The sequence below is a fragment of the Dendropsophus ebraccatus genome, chromosome 2 (assembly GCF_027789765.1).
Source record: "Dendropsophus ebraccatus isolate aDenEbr1 chromosome 2, aDenEbr1.pat, whole genome shotgun sequence".
In the NCBI taxonomy this organism is placed as follows: Eukaryota; Metazoa; Chordata; class Amphibia; order Anura; family Hylidae; genus Dendropsophus; species Dendropsophus ebraccatus.
In genome coordinates, this window is record NC_091455.1 from 119,308,689 (window position 1) to 119,330,221 (window position 21,533).

General features: G+C 44.4%; 1 protein-coding gene across 4 annotated transcripts in view; it reads right to left on the reverse strand.

Annotated features, from left to right (window-relative positions):
- LOC138783462 (uncharacterized) overlaps positions 1-14,909 on the reverse strand; it is a 105,635-nt gene extending 90,726 nt beyond the window's left edge. Inside the window, exons 1-2 of one of the 4 annotated variants that reach the window (XM_069958185.1) lie at positions 14,685-14,909; positions 202-270 (exon numbers count right to left, since the gene is read on the reverse strand). In XM_069958185.1, coding sequence (XP_069814286.1) covers positions 202-255 — 54 coding nt within the window. In that variant the 5' untranslated portion in view covers positions 256-270; positions 14,685-14,909. Of the gene's footprint in view, positions 1-201; positions 271-14,345; positions 14,564-14,684 lie in introns of those variants that run through there. The other 3 variants (XM_069958184.1, XM_069958183.1, XM_069958182.1) reach the window with 3 other exon arrangements.
- Positions 14,910-21,533: the final 6,624 nt, after the last annotated feature.

Here is a 21,533-nt window from a genome sequence, read left to right on the forward strand (position 1 = left end):
ATTTCTCGCTCGTCTCTTAATCGTTTGCTGTGTTTACACGGAACGATTATCGTTAAAATGCGATCATTATTGCGAAAATTCGAACGATAATCGTTCTGTGTAAACGCAGCATTAGAAGCCAAATAATTATTTAGGTGTCTTAATAGGCCATGATGCTCGTGTTAACAGAGCTTTACATTAACTGCAAGATTATCTACATACCTTGGGCACGGTTTTCACTTGTAAATCACATTTCTGCTGCCCCGGGAGACTCATATTTATACTGCAGGCCTATAAGAAATAAATAAATATAAAAATAATTCTTATATATAGTTTTATGAAGTCTTAGGGTATGTTCACACTCCTCTGTTGCCACCGCTCTCTGCTCAAAGAATTGACACGTCATTTCTTTGAGTGGAGAACAGCGGCAGCGCAAGCTCACCCACAGACAGGCTATGGTACACTGAGGCAGGCAGGATTCTTCCGCCTGATTTGCTCAGTGTGAACATACCCTTAAGAAGAGGTCTGAGGACCATTTGTCAAATTTCTAACTATGAAAAATGTTTAAGTGAAAAGTTACCAGAAATCTAAAGGATTGTATATATTAATAACAGTCCAATTACGATTGCAGGAACTATATAGTGGGAGAGAGAGACCATAAAACAATATACAATCTGGAATGTGCAGAAGTCAGGTTACTCAATTAATGCTTAGGAGTAGCCTGTTGGACTACCATATATTAAACATATTGTTAGAATAGCTAATAAATCAGCATGTGTTGCATGCAGTCTAAACAGCACTCTTACACGATGTCCAATAGCTGCTCAATGTCGCTGCAACACTGGTAACAGGGGGTGGCTATTGATCATTGCTCTGCTCCGCTCTCGTCTGTGGAAGCACAGACTGGCAGTAGGAAGGAAGTGGAGCGCTGGAGAGAAGAAGAGGTAGGACCTTTTCTGCTCTCCAGATATCCCCTTTAAGATTGTCTAATCGGCAGCTAAATTCCCTTTAATCTAAGTTTAAGATGTTTGCTTGCTGTCATTTGATAGAAACCTTCATTGTTTACTTCCAGAGAATAAAAGTCATGTCCTGCTCAGGACACATGATGCAGATATACATTGGGCGCAGGCCTTTTGTGACCACAACCACGCTGACACGTGGCTTTAGTGCAATTTGTGCAGCTTTTAAAAAGGGGTAGTGCGGAATAAAACTTTTTTTCACAAAATAACACACATTACAAAAGTTATACAACATTTTAATGTGTGTTATTTATGTGAATGGCCCCCTTCCCAATGTTTCCACCCCCCCCCCGACCTTTGACCCAAAAGTGTGAGACAGTATACTCACGGAATCACTGTCGACCCATCTTGGGACGATCACGTCACTCTTCAGGAGGGCGGCCTGACTGCTCCAGCCCTCCCTCATGCCGGCCGTCCTCCCAACGTCTTCTGTTATGCTCAGCCAATCGCAGCTGAGCATCTGATGATGCGCTGGAGGAGGGCCGGCATGAGGGAGAGCTGGAGCAGTCAGGCCGGCCTCCTGAAGAGTGACGTGATCGTCCCAAGATGGTGGCCGGGGTCAAAAGTGATTCCGTGAATATACAGTATCACACTTCTGGGTAAAAGGTCGGGGGGTGGAAACATGGGGAAGGGGGCCATTCACATAAATAACACACATTACATTGTTGTATAACTTTGTATTGTGTTTTATTTAGAGAAAAAAGTTTATACCGAACTACCCCTTTAACCCCTTAGGGACCAAGCCTATTTGGGCCTTAACCCTTAGACGACCCAGGGCGTATAGTTACGCCATGGAAGTCTGTTCCCAGACGACCTAGGGCGTAACTATACGTCCTGGTTGTTTCACTGGCTATGAAGCGCGCTCCGGAGTGGAGCGCGCTTCATAGCAGGTGGGGGCCGGCTGCAATCAGCAGGCGGGATCTCACCGGTAATGACACGCTGCAGCGATCGCGCTGCCGCGTGTCATTAACTCCTTAAATGCCGCAGCGTCCGCAGCGTTTAAGTGTAAGTGACAGGGGGAGTCCCCTGTCACTTACCGATCGGGACCCCCACAGTGTGACTGCGGGGGTCCTGATCGTTAAAACGGACCGCCGGAGGTCTCTCACCTGCCTCCGCGCGGTCCGATTGGCGATCTGCTACACGGAGCCTGCACAGGCAGGCTTAATGAGCAGAGCGCCAATAACACTGATCAATTATATGCCTAGGGCATAGCAGTGATCAGTGTAAAAATCAAAGTACTGTATGTAAAAGACCCCCAAAGGGACTTCAAATGTGTAAAAAAAAAAAAGTTAAAACACTAACACACTACCCCAAAACCCCTCCCCCAATAAAAGTCTAAATCACCCCCCTTTCCCATTATATAAACATATAAAAATAAACAAATAAACATATAATATACCGTAGCGTGCGTAATTGTCCAATCTATTAAAATATAACAAGCGTCATTGCGAATGGTAAACGGCGTACACGAAAAGGGTGAAAAAGTGCGGGGATTACCGATTTAATGTTTATATATATATATATATATATATATATATATATATATATATATATATAAATAAAATTAAAAAAAAATGTATAAAAAGTGATCAAAACGTCCGATCTTCACAAATACGGTATTAATAAAAACTGGAGATCATGGCGGGAAAAAAAATTACACCCCATACAGCCCCATAGATGAAAAAATAAAACTGTTATAAGCGTCACAATAGGGCTATTTTATTTATAATTAATTGCCAAAAAAAAAAAAAAAAAAAAGGATTTCAGTTAAAAAAAATATATATAACATTAGAGAATCTGTGTAAACCTGCATATGGTTGTGTTCGGACTGACCTATAGAATAATTGTATCATGTCGCTTTTACCATATAGTGCATTACGTAGACACAGGAACCCCCAAACGTTACCATATTGCATTCTTTTTTACGATTTCACCAATTTATATCTTCATAAATAATATATTTGGGATTCAGTCACACATGTTATGGTAAAATGAAAGACGCCATTACACAGTACAACTATTCCTGCAAAAAACAAGCACTTACATGGCTTGTGGATAGAAAACTGAAAGTGCTAGAGCTCTTAGAAGGGGAGAAGGGAAAATGAAAACATAAAAGATCAAAATTTGCGCGGTCCACTGGGTCATTTTAGGCCTGGTCCTCAAAGGGTTAACCTCTTAAGGACATAGGACGTACCGGTACGTCCTATGTCCTCACTTGCACTTCAAAGCGGGGCCGCGCGGCGGCCCCTGCTTTGAAGTGCCGCGATCCCGGGTGCCGCGTGTAGCCCGGGACCGCCGCTATTAGCGGGCACGGTCTGATCGCCGTGCCCGCTAATTAGCTAATCGGAGGCAGCTGTCAAAGTTGACAGCTGCCTCCGATTACCGGAGGCAACGTTTCCCTGGTGTCTAGTGGGGGAGATCGCTCCTCCGGGACCTTGTCCCGGAGGAGCGATCTCCGTTACTGATGCCGGCCGAGGACGTGTCCAAGATGGCGCCGTCCTCGGCTCGGCACTCGTTCGTTTTCGGCTGCAGCAGCCGAAAGCAAACGAGTGCCGATCTCATGGATCTCTGCAGCATATCTATGCTGCAGAGATCTCAATGAGAGATCAAAGTATATATACTAGAAGTCCCCCAGGGGGGCTTCTAGTATATGTGTAAAAAAAAAAAAAAAAAAAGTGTTGTTAATAGTAAAAAGCCCCCTCCCCTAATAAAAGTCTGAATCACCCCCCTTTTCCCAGGTTTTAAATAAAAGTAAACAAATAAATAAATAAACATGTTTGCTATCGCCGCGTGCGTAATCGCCCGAACTATTAATTAATCACATTCCTGATCTCGTACGGTAAACGGCGTCAGCGCAAAAAAATCCCAAAGTGCAAAATTGCGCATTTTTGGTCGCATCAAATCCAGAAAAAATGTAATATAAAGCGATCAAAAAGTCGTATATGCGCAATCAAGGTACCGATAGAAAGAACATATCATGGCGCAAAAAATGACACCTCGCACAGCCCCATAGACCAAAGGATAAAAGTGCTATAAGCCTGGGAATGGAGCGATTTTAAGGCACGTATATTGGTTAACAACGGTTTGAATTTTTTACAGGCCATCAGATACAATATAAGTTATACATGTTATATATCGTTTTAATCGTAACGACTTGAGGAACATGCATAACAAGTCAGTTTTACCACAGGGCGAATGGCGTAAAAACACATTTCCCCCAAATAAAAGAAATGCGGTTTTTTTTTCAATTTCACCACACTTTGAATTTTTTTCTGGTTTCGCAGTGTACTTTATGCAAAAATTCTGCCTGTAATTGCAAAGTACAATTAGTGAAGCAAAAAATAAGGGGTCATGTGGGTTTCTAGGTGGAAAAATGCAAGTGCTATGACCTTTTAAACACAAGGAGGAAAAACCGAAAACGTAAAAACGAAAATGGGCCATGTCCTTAACCCCTAGACGACCCTGGACGTAGGGTTACGTCATGGAAGTCTGTCCCCAGACGACCCATGACGTAACCTTACGTCATGGGTGTTATTCCCGCTATGAAGCGCGCTCCGGAGCAGAGCACGCTTCATAGCAGGTGGGGGCCGGCTGCAGTGAGCAGCCGGGACCTCACCGGTAATGACACGCTGCAGCGATCGCGCTGCCGCGTGTCATTAACCCCTTAAATGCCGCGATCGCGGCGCGACCGCAGCGTTTAAGTGTAAGTGACAGGGGGAGTCCCCTGTCACTTACCGATCGGGACCCCCGCAGTGTGACTGCGGGGGTCCCGATCGTTGAAACGGACTGCTGGAGGTCTCTTACCTGCCTCCATGCGGTCCGATCGGCGCTCTGCTACACTGAGCCTGCACAGGCAGGCTCAATGAGCAGAGCGCCGATAACACTGATCAATGCTATGCCTATGGCATAGCATTCATCAGTGTATAAATCAAAGTAATGTATGTAGAAGTCCCCCAAAGGGACTTCAAAAGTGTAAAAAAAAAAAAAGTTCAAAACACTATTACACTACCCCAAAACCCCTCCCCCAATAAAAGTCTAAATCACCCCCCTTTCCCATTATATAAATAAAACATATAAAAATGAATAAATAGATAAACATATAATATACCGTAGCGTGCGTAATTGTCCGATCTATTAAAATATAACAAGCGTCATTGCGACCGGTAAACGGCGTACACGAAAAGAGGGGAAAAAGTGCGCAGATTACCGATTTTATGTTACATTATATATTAAAAAAAATCAATAAAAAGTGATCAAAACGTCCGATCTTCACAAATATGGTATTAATAAAAACTAGAGATCATGGCGGAAAAAATGACAACCCATACAGCCCCATAGGTGAAAAAATAAAACCGTTATAAGCGTCACAATAGGCCCATTTTATTAATATTTAATTGCCAAAAAAAAGGATTTCATAAAAAAATATATATATAACATTAGAGAATCTGTGTAACCTGCATATGGTTGTGTTCAGACTGACCTATAGAATAATGGTATCATGTCGCTGTTACCATATAGTGCATTACGTAGACACAGGAACCCCCCAAACGTTACCATATTGCATTCTTTCTTACGATTTCACCTATTTATATATTCATAAATAATATATTTGGAATTCCATCATACATGTTATGGTAAAATGAATGACGCCATTACACAGTACAACTATTCCTGTAAAAAACAAGCACTTACATGGCTTGTAGATAGAAAACTGAGAGTGCTAGAGCTCTTAGAAGTGGAGGAGGGAAAAACGAAAGCACTAAGATCAAAATTTGCGCGGTCCACTGGGTCATTTTGGGCCTGGTCCTCAAAGGGTTAAAGGGTTAAAGAGTCACTGTCGAGTTTTTTTTTTTTTTTTGCAGAAACCAATAGTCCAGGTGATTTAAAGAAACTTTGTAATTGGGTTTATTAGCCAAATATGCCATTATCTGCATGTAAAAAGCCTTTTCCCAGGTCCCCCCCCCTCCTCTCCTCTTTTCCATCCACTGCAAAAAATCTGAAAATTGTGAATTGTTGCATGAGTCACACTCTGTCTGTTCCTATAGAGAGGGGAGGGGGGAGGGGGGAGGAGGGAGGGAGGAGGGAGTTAGCCGGCAGCAGAAAGCAGATAACAGAGGATTACAGGCACAGAGCTGGGTCACAGCTGTAAATCAGAGCTCAGAGAGGTCAGTGCTGATGGTCAGAGGAGATACAGGGTGAGGTATTTGTAGATTAACTCTTTGTTGCCCTGTTTTAGCTCTCTCCATAGGAGAACAATGAAAACAGGGGGGAGAGCTTCAAACTGCTTTTTATATAATGAGCATTTTGACTCTACAGGGGCTTGAGCAAAGTATTCACAATTAGGTCGTAAAAAAATGGAAAATAGAAATTTTCCAATAATATATTTGTAGATTAAAGATTAAATATTAAAGATTAAAGTATCTCATTTTCATAATAAACATGAAAGAAAATGCATGCCAAATTTTGTAACGCAGGTTCTCCTGAGTAGAACGGTACCCCATATGTGGGCAAAGAATTCATCTTGGTGTGAGGTGACCATTTTGACTCCACAGGTATTAGAGGAAAGTATTCAAAAGAAGACCGTAAAAATGAAAAAAAAATTATTTTTCCCAATAATATGTTTGTTTAGTTTGAAATTTCTTGAAAATTTCTCGATAAACAGGGGAGAAAACTCACCCCAATATATGTAAGGCAGGTTCCCCTGAGTAGAACGATACCCCATATGTGGGCATAAACCACTGCATGGGCACACAGCCGGGCTCAGAAGGGAAGGAGCGTCAATTAGCATTTTCAGTGCATGATTTTTCTGAAGAAGTTTCTGAGTGCCAGGTGCGTTTGCAGAGCCCCTGTAATGTCTACAGAATAGAGCCCCCCCAAAAGTCACCCTATTTAGGAAAGTGCACACCTCAAAGAATTCATCTTTGTAACGGAGGTACAATGGTACCCCATATGTGGGCATAAACCACTGTATGGGCACACAGCAGGCTCAGAAGAGAAGCAGGCTCATTTTAGTTACAGGCAATATGTGGGTGTTTACTTGCTATTTGGGGTGGTAATGGACAATCTTGGGGTGTTTACTGGCTATCTGGGGTGGCAACAGGGAATCTGGTGTGGTTATAGGCAATCTGGGGTGGTTACGAGCAGTCTGTGCCAATATGGGGTGGTTACGGGCAATCTGGGGGTGTTTACTGGCTATATGGCATGGTTACGGGCAATTTGGGGCAGTTACAGGCAATCTATGATGGTTTACGGGCAATCCGGGGCACTTGACTTTGGTGCCCCTGATCGCTTGTACTGGGACCACACCGGGTGGTCCCCGATCATTGCCGCATGCTCTCTGCCACCTCCGGTGGTGGAGAGAATGAAGCTTTGATAATTTTAGGAATCCATCACTGTGAAGAGAGTATGTTCACAGTGATGGTGGCAGCCAACCAGGTCACTAGGGTTAATTCTAGGGACAGGGGGGGACATGTTCTCATCTCCTCTCACCGTGGATTCACTGTGAGAAGAGATGAAAGCGTTCAAATGAGATGAAAGCAATGCCCGTTACCAGTGGCCGCCGTTATACTGTTAATAACGGCGATCGTCGGTGCGGGGACTGGCCGGCACTGACCCCACATTCTACCCCAACCCCTCAGCTAACTCCGATAGCTGAGAGGAGGGGGCTGCCGGCATTACCGGCGCTGCTGCACTATTATGCACCATCGCCATAAACAGCTGATGGCAGCAGTATAGAGCCCATTAGTGATCACCGTAAAAATCCGTATCAGCGGTCACTAATAACATAATACATGTATTCTCTGGGTCACTACGGTTACGGCGATACCACATTTGTATAGGGTTTTTTTTAACTATTACCCCTTTGGCGCAATAAAAACTATCTTCCTAGCAAAAACCCACAAAAACTGTCGCCACATTGCAAGATCCATAGCGTTCTCATCTTTTGTGCGACAGAGCTCGTTTTGGGCTTATTTTTTGCGGGAAGATCTGTAGTTTCTATCGATAAGTTTTATATGTATATGTTATTTTATAACGTATTTTCTAAAGTGGATTGATAAAATACAGCTTTTCTGGTACTTTTTTTTTACATTTTAACAGCGTGTGTCGTGCGATATAATTATTGATATAGTTTTATAGATTGGGTCGTTACGAACGTGGAGATACCAAATATGTACAGGATTTGTGTTTTTGATCACTTTTATGTAACGTTTTATAGTGTATGGGGAATGTAATGCATTTTTATTATGGGGGAGGCGGGGGCTGGGGGGTCTTGTGTGTTTGGTGCACTTTTTTTTTACTTTTACACTAGTGTACATTACTGTACACTTGTGTATTATTGATCACTGATACAATACACTGCATTACCGATGTAATGCAGTGTATTGTATATGTGTCAGCTACTTGCTGACAGGCTTCTGCTCGGCCATACCTCTGTATGGCTGAGCAGAGGCATATCCATGGTGAGCCCGGGGGCCTTCATTAGGACCCCGGGATCACCATGGAGACCGTCAGGTGCGGGACTTCTGATCAGGTCAGTATACCCGCGGCGCCGACCGGAACCCGTTAGATGCCGCTGTCATGCTTTGGGGGAGGGTCAGCTGTCACACTGACAGCTGATCCCCCGCTCTGCTGCCGCTGCCGGGCGGCAATTTTTTCCGATGTGTCCGCCGTTAAAAGGCGCACGCATCGGAATAAAGCCCATTAGTGGCCACCGTTAAAATACGTGCGGCGGTCACTAAGGTGTTAAGCTGATTATTAATGGCCGTACAATTCTGCAGGTAAAAGCGCTATCAGCACACAAACCTCACAATTAGAGATGAGTGAACCTTGAGCATGCTCGAGTCCATCCGAACCCAAACTTTCGGCATTTGATTAGCGGTGGCTGCTGAACTTGGATAAAGCCCTAAGGCTATGTGGAAATCATGGATATAGTCATTGGATGTATCCATGTTTTCCAGACAACCTTGGAGCTTTATCCAAGTTCAGCAGCCCCAGCTAATCAAATGCCGAACGTTCGGGTTCGGAACGACTCGAGCATGCTCCAGGTTTGCTCATATCTACTCACAATACAACAAGCACTAACAGTAACTCCATGAGCTGCTGGATATTTGGCTCCAGCCATGCCTCACCCCTAATGTGTCCCTCAGTGACCAGGACACACTTGTATCCCTACAGAGGAAACAGGGAAGGTTCCTAGTGCAGGAGACATCATGTACACTGGAAAACAGGATAACTTCATTATACACAGAGTTATAGTCACTTGCTGACAACAAAATATCCCTTCCGTCATAGCCAATAGAAATGCTTCCGTATATACACATTGCAGTAAGTGAGGAGCCCGGCATGGCGAGGACTGTGCAGTCCAGGCTCCTGTCACTGTATATACACATTGCAGTAAGTGAGGAGCCCGGCATGGTGAGGACTGTGCAGTCCAGGCACCTGTCACTGTATATACACATTGCAGTAAGTGAGGAGCCCGGCATGGCGAGGACTGTGCAGTCCAGGCTCCTGTCACTGTATATACACATTGCAGTAAGTGAGGAGCCCGGCTTGGTGAGGACTGTGCAGTCCAGGCTCCTGTCACTGTATATACACATTGCAGTAAGTGAGGAGCCCGACATGGCGAGGACTGTGCAGTCCAGGCTCCTGTCACTGTATATACACATTGCAGTAAGTGAGGAGCCCGGCATGGCGAGGACTGTGCAGTCCAGGCTCCTGTCACTGTATATACACATTGCAGTAAGTGAGGAGCCCGGCATGGTGAGGACTGTGCAGTCCAGGCTCCTGTCACTGTATATACACATTGCAGTAAGTGAGGAGCCCGGCATGACGAGGCTGAAATTGGTTTCTTATTCGGACCGTTTCTTATTCGGGGCTGAAGTTGGTTTCTTATTCGGCAGTTTCTTATTCAGAGGATTTTTCTTTTTCCTGTTTTAGCTATTATTCTTACAGAAAATGAATAATATTCATACCCTACCGTAAGTGAGGGGCCCTGAGAGGACTGGTGATAAAAATGGCAAAAAAGACCCCATGGTTGGCATAAAAATGGGCATGAAAGTAAAACCACAAAATTATTATTTAAAAATAAAATTGACTTTGGGCCACAGATCTCACACTGATATTACACAGAGAGGGATGCCCCGCATCACATCCCAAGAGAGTCCAGCCTGGCCCAAAGTGGTTCTGGGTATAAAAACTGGCATCAAAGTGGGCAGATTGGCATTTTTCCCAATTTGAATAAGTAACAGCTGTTTTCAAAGGGTTAAATGAGTTTGGGCCACTGATCTCACACTGATAATACACAGAGAGGGATCCCCCGCATCACATCCAACAGAGTCCAGCCTGGCCCAAAGTGGTTCTGGGTATAAAAACTGGCATCAAAGTGGGCACATAGGCATTTTTCATGATTTGAATAAGTAACAGCTGTTTTCAAAGGGTTAAATGAGTTTGGGCCACTGATCTCACACTACGTACACACAGATAGGCATGCCCCGCATCACATCCAAGAGAGTCCAGCCTGGCCCAAAGTGGTTCTGGGTATAAAAACTGGCATCAAAGTGGGCAGATGGGCATTTTTGTCCTATTTTGAATAAGTAACAGGTGTTTTCAAAGGGTTAAATGAGTTTGGGCCACTGATCTCACACTGATAATACACAGAGAGGGATGCCCCGCATCATACCCAAGAGATTCCAGCCTGGCCCAAAGTGGTTCTGGGTATAAAAACTGGCATCAAAGTGGGCACATAGCCATTTTTCATGATTTGAATAAGTAACAGCTATTTTCAAAGGGTTAAATGAGTTTGGGCCACTGATCTCACACTACGTACACACAGATAGGGATGCCCCGCATCACATCCAAGAGAGTCCAGCCTGGCCCAAAGTGGTTCTGGGTATTTTGTGAATAAATGTTTAGCGCCGCATTACCCCTTTAAGCAAACAGGGCTAAAGTACTCAGGAAGCATTTGTCAGCATAACAGGATCCCAGAATTAGCTGTCCCATCTCTTCTTAATAAACATTTCTCGGCTAACCCTGAATACATTTCTATAATAACAATACCTGCAGCAATGTTTTCTGCTGACAGGTCTGCTTTAGGCTATGTTAGGCCTCATTCACACATCCATAGTTCAGCCAGTGAATACGGACCTGTAATGGTGGACCGCACTATGAATGTGCAGTAACAGTGCTACGCAGTTTACGGAGCACTATGTAGAAGACAATGATTCGTGCCGCAAATGCAAGTCCGCACTATAATCTATCCTTTATTTTTTTGTAGCGCAGGACGTGGACCTGAACACTTGTACAGATGTGTGAACAGGGCCATTAAAATATATATGTCCTATGTGTTGCCTGCAATGTCAGGGTCCCCTTGTAGCCATATAGGACCCCTTTGTAGCCATTAAGACCGCCCTTGTAGCCAGCAGAACCTGATTACGGGAGTATTGATGTCCCTGTACCCAGTGGGATTAGCAGATGCATGCTGCAATACTAATGATCGCACTGCGCACGTGTAGGAAGGCCGTTCTGGGTACGAGAGATGGCTTTGCCCCCAAGTGCTGACGTCACCATACCCAAGAAGATGAAAGGAAGTAGGACATCACTGTAAGAAAGGTTGCATCATGTGACTGGACCAGCAATCTCCGAGTAAAACCAACAAGGAATATATAAGTTCTTTAGTTAAGGGTTAATTTTGGTTCTTTTTTTTTTCAATTTTTCCAGGAATACCCCTTTAGGCTATGTTTAAACAAAGTAAAAATAAGGGCAAATAATGACCATTATTAAAGGGGAACTGTCAGCCAGTTAGATTAATCTAAACTGCTGATAGCTCCTTATTGCACCAAAAACACCATGGATAAAGGTGTGTTTTACCCTAATCCTCATTACCGTTTCAGTAAAGTTTGGCATTTGCTCCAAAGTCTGGTAAGGACCCACAGGGCATCCCTCTCTGTGTATTATCAGTGAGATGCGGGGGATCCCTCTCTGTGTATGATCAGTGTGATGCGGGGCATCCCTCTCTGTGTATTATCAGTGTGATGCGGGGCATCCCTCTCTGTGTATTATCAGTGAGATGCGGGGGATCCCTCTCTGTGTATGATCAGTGTGATGCGGGGCATCCCTCTCTGTGTATTATCAGTGTGATGCGGGGCATCCCTCTCTGTGTATTATCAGTGAGATGCGGGGGATCCCTCTCTGTGTATGATCAGTATGATGCGGGGCATCCCTCTCTGTGTATTATCAGTGTGAGATCAGTGGCCCAAATGCATTTAACCCTTTGAAAACACCTGTTACTTATTCAAATTTGGAAAAAAATGGCTATGTGCCCACTTTGATGCCAGTTTTTATACCCAGAACCACTTTGGGCCAGGCTGGACTCTGTTGGATGTGATGCGGGGGATCCCTCTCTGTGTATTATCAGTGTGAGATCAGTGGCCCAAACTCATTTAACCCTTTGAAAACAGCTGTTACTTATTCAAATTAGGACAAAAATGCCCATCCGCCCACTTTGATGCCAGTTTTTATACCCAGAACCACTTTGGGCCAGGCTGGACTCTCTTGGATGTGATGCGGGGCATCCCTCTCTGTGTAATATCAGTGTGAGATCAGTGGCCCAAACTTATTTAACCCTTTGAAAACAGCTGTTACTTATTCAAATCATGAAAAATGGCTATGTGCCCACTTTGATGCCAGTTTTTATACCCAGAACCACTTTGGGCCAGGCTGGACTCTCTTGGATGTGATGCGGGGCATCCCTCTCTGTGTATTATCAGTGTGAGATCAGTGGCCCAAACTCATTTAACCCTTTGAAAACACCTGTTACTTATTCAAAATAGGACAAAAATGCCCATCTGCCCACTTTGATGCCAGTTTTTATACCCAGAACCACTTTGGGCCAGGCTGGACTCTCTTGGATGTGATGCAGGGCATCCCTCTCTGTGTATTATCAGTGTGAGATCAGTGGCCCAAAGTCAATTTTATTTTTAAATAATAATTTTGTGGTTTTACTTTCATGCCCATTTTTATGCCAACTGTGGGGTCTTTTTTGCCATTTTTATCACCAGTCCTCTCAGGGCCCCTCACTTACGGTAGGGTATGAATATTATACATTTTCTGTAAGAATAATAGCTAAAACAGGAAAAAGAAAAATCCTCTGAATAAGAAACTGCCGAATAAGAAACCAACTTCAGCCCCGAATAAGAAACTGTCCGAATAAGAAACCAACTTCAGCCTCGTCCCGGCATGGTGAGGACTGTGCAGTCCAGGCTCCTGTCACTGTATATACACATTGCAGTAAGTGAGGAGCCCGGCATGGTGAGGACTGTGCAGTCCAGGCTCCTGTCACTGTATATACACATTGTAGTAAGTGAGGAGCCCGACATGGCGAGGACTGTGCAGTCCAGGCTCCTGTCACTGTATATACACATTGCAGTAAGTGAGGAGCCCGGCAAGGCGAGGACTGTGCAGTCCAGGCTCCTGTCACTGTATATACACATTGCAGTAAGTGAGGAGCCCGGCATGGCGAGGACTGTGCAGTCCAGGCTCCTGTCACTATATATACACATTGCAGTAAGTGAGGAGCCCGGCATGGCGAGGACTGTGCAGTCCAGGCTCCTGTCACTGTATATACACATTGCAGTAAGTGAGGAGCCCGGCATGGCGAGGACTGTGCAGTCCAGGCTCCTGTCACTGTATATACACATTGCAGTAAGTGAGGAGCCCGGCATGGCGAGGACTGTGCAGTCCAGGCTCCTGTCACTGTATATACACATTGCAGTAAGTGAGGAGCCCGGCACGGTGAGGACTGTGCAGTCCAGGCTCCTGTCACTGTATATACACATTGCAGTAAGTGAGGAGCCCGGCATGGTGAGGACTGTGCAGTCCAGGCTCCTGTCACTGTATATACACATTGCAGTAAGTGAGGAGCCCGGCATGGTGAGGACTGTGCAGTCCAGGCTCCTGTCACTGTATATACACATTGCAGTAAGTGAGGAGCCCGGCATGGTGAGGACTGTGCAGTCCAGGCTCCTGTCACTGTATATACACATTGCAGTAAGTGAGGAGCCCGGCATGGCGAGGACTGTGCAGTCCAGGCTCCTGTCACTGTATATACACATTGCAGTAAGTGAGGAGCCCGGCATGGCGAGGACTGTGCAGTCCAGGCTCCTGCCTCTGTAGGGGTGAACAGCAGCAATGCTTATTTGGTTATCCTAGGAAGGAAAGATAGGAACACGCGACTGTAAAATTGTCCAGAGACGCAACAGCAGTGATATCGCATTGTGTGCCCGAGCCCAAGCTGCTCCAATGCCGCAGCTATATACGTCTATGAGCATACAACATTATCAGGTCTATTACCGGTACCGAACCTGCTGCACACACGATTCCTCTTCTCCGTAATTTGCCGCACAGAAAGCGTACGCCACTAACGCAACACGTATAATTTGTCGGTAGGTTGGGATCTTCAGAGAGGGTTCACAGCTTCCATTGCTTGACTATGGATGCTATTTTACATGTCTGACTGTAGTGCCGTAAAATACGCTCCCGCACTCACTGCGCATGTGCGTGTAAGCCGCGCATTTTATGTCGCTGTACGGCTGTGTTGTGGTCAGCGCCTGTAATGTGGAGCACGTAGGGAGGCAGGACTGCGGTGGTTGGTTAGGATAACGGCAAACAGAAGGCCAATGCATCGATTACCTATCAGCCGGGGTAGGAGACAGCAGATATCCGGAAATGAGGCAGCGCTCCGTGCTGTGTTATGTGCCCAATCACTGAGCTCGGATACGGAGCTGTGAGAGGTGGATGGTGGTGGCGCGCGCCTGCTCCCGGGGCCCCATGGGAAAACCAGCATTTCTAACTTGTTCTTCGAAAATAGCACATTTACACATAGAAGGTCTGTGCCCGGAATCTTTGCTGAAGAGAATCGGTTCCATTCATCTGAATGAGGACATATCAGCTGTGGGAATGTGTGCGACAAAGCTGCGTGTGTGCCCAGTGTGACAGGGAGGTGAGGCTGAGGATGGCAGTACAGGGCTGTACCATGGGGCATCCAGCTGTAGCATTAATAGAGACAACAGTCAGCTGATAACTCCCTCTGTAGCCCAGCACTGCTTAAGGCCCTATTATGCTGCGTTTACACAGAACAATTATCGTTCGAATTTTCGCAATGACGATCGCATTTGAGCGATAATCGTACCGTGTAAACACAGCAAACCATCAAGCGATGAGCAAAAAATCGTTCATTTTGATCTTTCAACATGTTCTCAAATCGTTGTTCATCGTTCGCTAAAAATTCGCAGTTCGTTTTGTGTAAACAGTCTTTCAAAGATTCAACCTATGTAAAAGATGGGCTTAAGCGATCTAAAAAAAATGATCGCATTAACGATTTTTTTCTTACGAATTTTCTTACGATTTTTCTAACAATCTATTCATCTAAACGCTGATCGTTGTAAAAACTTAATTGTTGCTTTAAAATAGTTAAACAATTGATTGGGCGAAATTATCGCTCCTTGTAAACGTAGCATAACACCGAACAATTATCGGCCATTACGGCCGATAATCGTCCCATGTAAGGGAAGGCAACAATCAGCTAACATCTTTCATGTCGGCTGATCGTTGCTGTCGTTTGTCTATCAACCATGTTGAAAGACAAACGACTGTGATAGCCGCGATCTGTTGCTGTTGCTCTGTGTAATAGGAGCGGTGGCAGCAGACCTCCACTATCCTCTATGGGCTGCCCGGACGATCTAGCGATCACCCGAGCAGCTCCCCGTGGCCCCTCCCCCACTCACCTGCTCGCATCCGCCGTGCATAATATTGGCAGCAGGAGCAAGCGGGGAACGATTTGCTCCTCAATAGCGTCCCGTGTAATAGGGGCTTTACATTAAAAATAAGGCTACATAATAGGGCCCTAAACCAGAAGTGCACCCTTAGGCCGGGTTCACACTATGTAGAACGGCCGATGAAGATCATCCCGGCCGATACTGCAGTAGTGCAGTAATGGATAATATTCATTTGTGCTGAATTGGGATGCAGGCACATCCTCTAATGACAGGCTGCAGCAATCGCGCTACAGCGTGTCATTAACTCCTTAAACTCTTAGGCGTTTTAGTGTAAGTGACAGGGGGAGTCCCCTGTCACTTACCGATCGGGACCCTCGCAGTGTGACTGCGGGGGTCCCGATCGTTAAAACGGACCGCCGGAGGTCTCTCACCTGCTTCCACAGGCAGGTCCACTTAGCAGATCGTCTATCACACTGATCAATGCCATGTCTATGGCATAGCAATGATCAGTGTGAATAATGAAAGCAATGTATGTACAAGTCCCCCAAAGGGACTTAAAATGTGTAAAAAAAAGTTATAATCACTAATACACTACCCCAAAACCCCTCCCCCAATAAAAGTTGAAATCACCCCCCTTTCCCATTATATAAATAAAACATAAAAATAAACAAACATATAATATACCGTAGCGTGCGTAATTGTCCGATCTATTAAAATATAACAAGCGTCATTGCGAACGGCGTAGACGAAAAGAGGGAAAAAAGTGCCAGGATTACCGATTTTATGTTAAATTATATCAATAACCCCTTAGCGACCCATGACATACCTGGTACGTCATGGTGCCGCAGGGGGAGTTCAGAGGGGGGGACCCCGCTCTGAACGGCGCCGCTCCCGGCTGATATCTGCATCCAGGGAGCGCCTCATTTAGCTGGCACGGGTCCCGTTGCCGCGCCGGCTAATTAAGCACTTCAATCTTCATATCCCTGGTGTCTGGTAGGTCGGATCTCGCCCCCGCGATGCGATCGCAGGGGGGAGATCCGTTCTTCTGTCCGTGCCGGGCCTCAGCGTCGCAATGACGCTGATCCCGACTCGGCAATAGATTGCTGTGGCCTACAGCAGGCCAAAGCAATCTATGACCGATCTAATCGATCTTTGCTGTGTATATACACAGCATTGATCTCTATGAGAGATCAGTGCTGTTTATATACAAGTCCCCCAGCGGGACTTCTAGTTCATGTAAAAAAAAAAGTTAAAAAGTGTTTTTATTAATAAAAAATCCCCTCCCCTAATAAAAGTCCAAATCACCCCCCATTTTCCCATTTTATAAATATAAATAAACAAATAAATAAACATGTTTGGTATCGCCGCGCACGTAATCGCCCGAACTATTAAATGATCACATTCCTGATCTCGCACGGTAAACGGTGTAAGCGCACAAAAATTCCAAAGTGCAAAATTGCGCATTTTGGTTGCATCAAATCCAGAAAAAATGTAATAAAAAGCGATCAAAAAGTCGAATATGCGCAATCAAGGTACAGATAGAAAGAACACATCATGGCGCAAAAAATGACACCTCACACAGCCCCATAGACCAAAGGATAAAAGCGCTATAAGCCTGGGAATAGAGCGATTTTAAGGAACATATATTTGTTAACAATGGTTTGAATTTTTTACAAGCCATCAGATAATATAAAAGTTATATATGTTACATATCGTTGTAATCATAACAACTTGAGGAACATGCATAACCAGTCAGTTTTACCCCAGGGCGAACGGCGTAAATGCAAAACTCCCCTTTTTTTTTTTTTCAATTTGACAGCGCAAATGATTTTTTTCCGGTTTCGCAGCATATGTTATGGAAAAATAATGCCTGTCATTGCAAAGTACAATTGGTTTCGCAAAAAATAAGGGCTCATATAAGTCTCTAGGTGAAAAAAATGCAAGTGCTATGGACTTTTAAACATAAAATGGAAAAAGCAAAAGCGCAAAAAGGAAAATTGGCTTTGACCTTAAGGGGTTAAAATTTTTTATAAAAAGTGATCAAAATGTCCGATCTTCACAAATATGGTATTAATAAAAACTAGAGATCATGGCGGAAAAAATTACATCTCATACAGCCCCATAGGTGAAAAAATAAAACTGTTATAAGCGTCACAATGGGCCCGTTTTATTACTAATTGCCAAAAAAAAAGTATTTCATTAAAAAAAAAATATATAACATTAGAGAATCTGTGTAAACCTGCATATGGTTGTGTTCGGGCTGACCTATAGAATAATAATACCATGTCGCTTTTACCATATAGTGCATTACGTAGACACAGGAACCCCCCTAACGTTACCATATTGCATTCTTTTTTACAATTTCACCTATTTATATCTTCATAAATAATAATTTTGGGGTTCCAGCATACATGTTATGGTAAAATGAAAGAAGCCATTACAAAGAACAACTATTCCTGTAAAAAACAAGCCCCCACATGGCTTGTAGATAGAAAACTGAAAGTGCTAGAGCTCTTAGAAGGAGAGGAGGAAAAAGGAAAGCGCAAAGATCAAAATTTGCGCGGTCCACTGGGTCATTTTGGGCCTGGTCCTCAAAGGGTTAATAGGAAACTTACTATGTGTGAACTTAGCCTTAAAGGGTACCTCGTTGGGACTGCAGGTGACAGGGACTTTTTGCATTTTGTCTCTTCTTCTCAACCAGCTCTAGACTAAAAAGCTGCCTTCTGGAGACTGGACCTGGATTTCAGATAAAAATGTAACTGTTTTAAAGCACAATCTTAATCTTAATGGAATAAAGTTTACTAGGTACCCTGTGAATGACACATTTTCCATCTTATGCACTGGATAAATTTAAAAGTCTAAAGACTCGATCAGCTGAGAATTGGAAATTTTACCCCATCCTTGGCCGATCAGTGTCACTTTGAGGCTGGGTTCACACTACGTATATTTCAGTCAGTATTGTGGTCCTCATATTGCAACCAAAACCAGGAGTGGATTAAAAACACAGAAAGGATCTGTTCACACAATGTTGAAATTGAGTGGATGGCCGCCATATAACAGTAAATAACTGCCAATATTTCAATATAACAGCCGTTGTTTTAAAATAACAGCAAATATTTGCCATTAAATGGCGGCCATCCACTCAATTTCAACATTGTGTGATCATAGCCTTTCTGTGTTTTTAATCCACTCCTGGTTTTGGTTGCAATATGAGGACCACAATACTGACTGAAATATACGTAGTGTGAACCCAGCCTTAGGGTGGGTTCACACTGAAGAATTCTCGAGGATTTGTAGAGGAAAGTTTTCTGCTAGAAATTCCTTGCTTATTCAGCTCTGGCAGAATAGGAGAATGTAAGCGGAATGCCAGCAGAATCTAATGGTGCGTTTACACATACAGATTTATCTGACAGATTTTGAAAGCCAAAGCCAGGAATGGATTTGAAAAGAGGTGAAATCTCAGTCTTTCCTTTATGACCTGTTCCCTGTTTATAGTCTGTTCCTGAATTTGGCTTGAAAAATCTGTCAGATAAATCTCTCTGTGTAAACGCACCATAAGGGTCCATTTACACAGAAAGGTTATCTGGCAGATTATCTGCCTAAGATTTGAAGCCAAAGCCAGAAACAGACTATAAACAGAGATCAGGACATAAAGGAAAACCTGAGATGTCTCCTCTTTTCAAATCTATTCCTGGCTTTGGCTTGAAATCTTTGGCAGATAATCTCTCTGTGTAACTGGACCTTTAGCCCCCATTAACTTCTATAGGATTCCTCTAGCAGAATCCGCCCAAAGAATTGACATGTCAATTCTTTGAGCAGAAAGCGGAACAGCAGCAGAAAATTCTGCTTGGAAAATCTGCAGTGTGAACTACAGAGCAGAAATCCCATTGAACACAATAGAACATTGTTCTGTACATATTTTACGGGAGGAATTTCAAGCTAAAATAAGAGCGGATTCCTCTTCATTTCCTCACCCAATTCCTTACCTATTCCTCAGTGTGAACCTACCCTTACATGGGCTGATTACCACCCGCAGGAGTGTTTCTAGCAATGCTCACTTCCCTTTACGGATATGGATAGCTTGGCTGATACATCTGGTTAAGGTACCTCCAGCTATTCTTCTACACTTAATTGGCCCTGCAAATTACACATATTCTAAATTTTCTGATACTTGAGATACTGCAACACAGCCCTCCCACTGTTTTATGACTGGAACTCTATTATTCCTTGGATTTTTGCAAAATGGGAGTACGACCTCCTGGGACCAGGGCTGCGGCGTCTGTAAGCCGCAGCTCTGACTCCTAAATTTTATCAGGGACCAACTCAGACTCTGACTCCTTCATAAATGGGCAATCAGACATCAGGAAAGTTATTCATCACACTGGTGTAAGGCAGATCTGGCTCAGAAGCTTCAGTGTAATGTCCTACATGAGCCTGGGGTTTCTGAGTGAATAGGGCAAAGATATAAAGCAGATTCTCCTCTTTGTGTGTGTGCAGTGGATGCAGCCAGTCTCCAGCCTCCATGTCCTGAACAACTCAAAACTAGACTGGAGAATAGTTGGTTAGAAAAGACCACCTGCTCCATCTATACACAAAAAAACTGCTAACAATGCCAGGTACCTGTGATATACAGTGGTCAGACATAGGCCCAGATTTATCAGCTCTCTGTCAGTGTCCATGCTCCTGAATCACACAGCCCCACAGGAAATACCCACTCAGCCAGTCAGTGACAGCATCTGTGTCCCGCCTCACTAACTGAGCATTTCTGAGTGGGGCAGTGATATCAAAGGATCGGGGACCATGAGCCTTGACGCTGCACCACGGAGGACAGGTAAATAGGACTTCTTTATGATGATCCCACCACCCCTCGGATTGTTCACTGTTGCCCAGAAAACCCCTTTAATTTCTGCTTCTCTATAACACGCACACTGAAGAAAAACACAATCTTTTCCCAGAGAGAAAAAAAAACACATAGCGGACAGAGGTTACTGTTACACTACTTATGGCTTATCCTTCTCCTTTTCTGTATTATGGTACAAACACACTTGGTGGATCCCCAGCAGTTAAAGTGACACTGTCACCCCCTTTGTGCATTCTGACATCTCTACACAGGTGTAAAGGGTAAATTTAGCGTTTTTCATACCTTATTTTATATCATACGTCGTGGTACTTGCTCAAGTAAAAAGTGATCTTTTATCAACTGTTAAGTGGGCTGGGCCTTGCGGCCCCTTGACGCCCATTGGTGGGCCGCCCTAGAGGGGGTGGGGCCTAGACCTTTAGGCCAGCCTGTTCCAATGGCCGACAAGGGGGCAGGGCCAATGTGGCGCAATGGGCGGGGCCAAGTGGCACTAATACCGCAAGGCCCCACCCACTCGCAAAAAGGAGGTGACATTGTCACTTTAAGCTCCAATCACTTCTATGGAACAGAGTTACAAATCACCTAAACTTGAGACAAGAGTGGTGCTGTCTCTGGAAGAAGGGGGCCATGTTTTTGTGCCGCTGAATAATCCCTTTTAATGCGAAGACCCCTGGTGTTGATTGCAAAGTCTGTGGAACTATTCCAGAGAGCTAAGAGGAGCAGTGCCAGTCCAATGTGCTTTTTTGATTTACTGTGCGATCAAAACTTTCACACGCCTCCATGATGACAGTGACACTGCAATGAAAGTACAAATCTGTGAACACAGCTCAACCAAATAGGCTTTACAGCTGAACAAGAGAAATCAGCTGATTTGGAAATAACCCTAATCAGGGCTGTGGAGTCGGA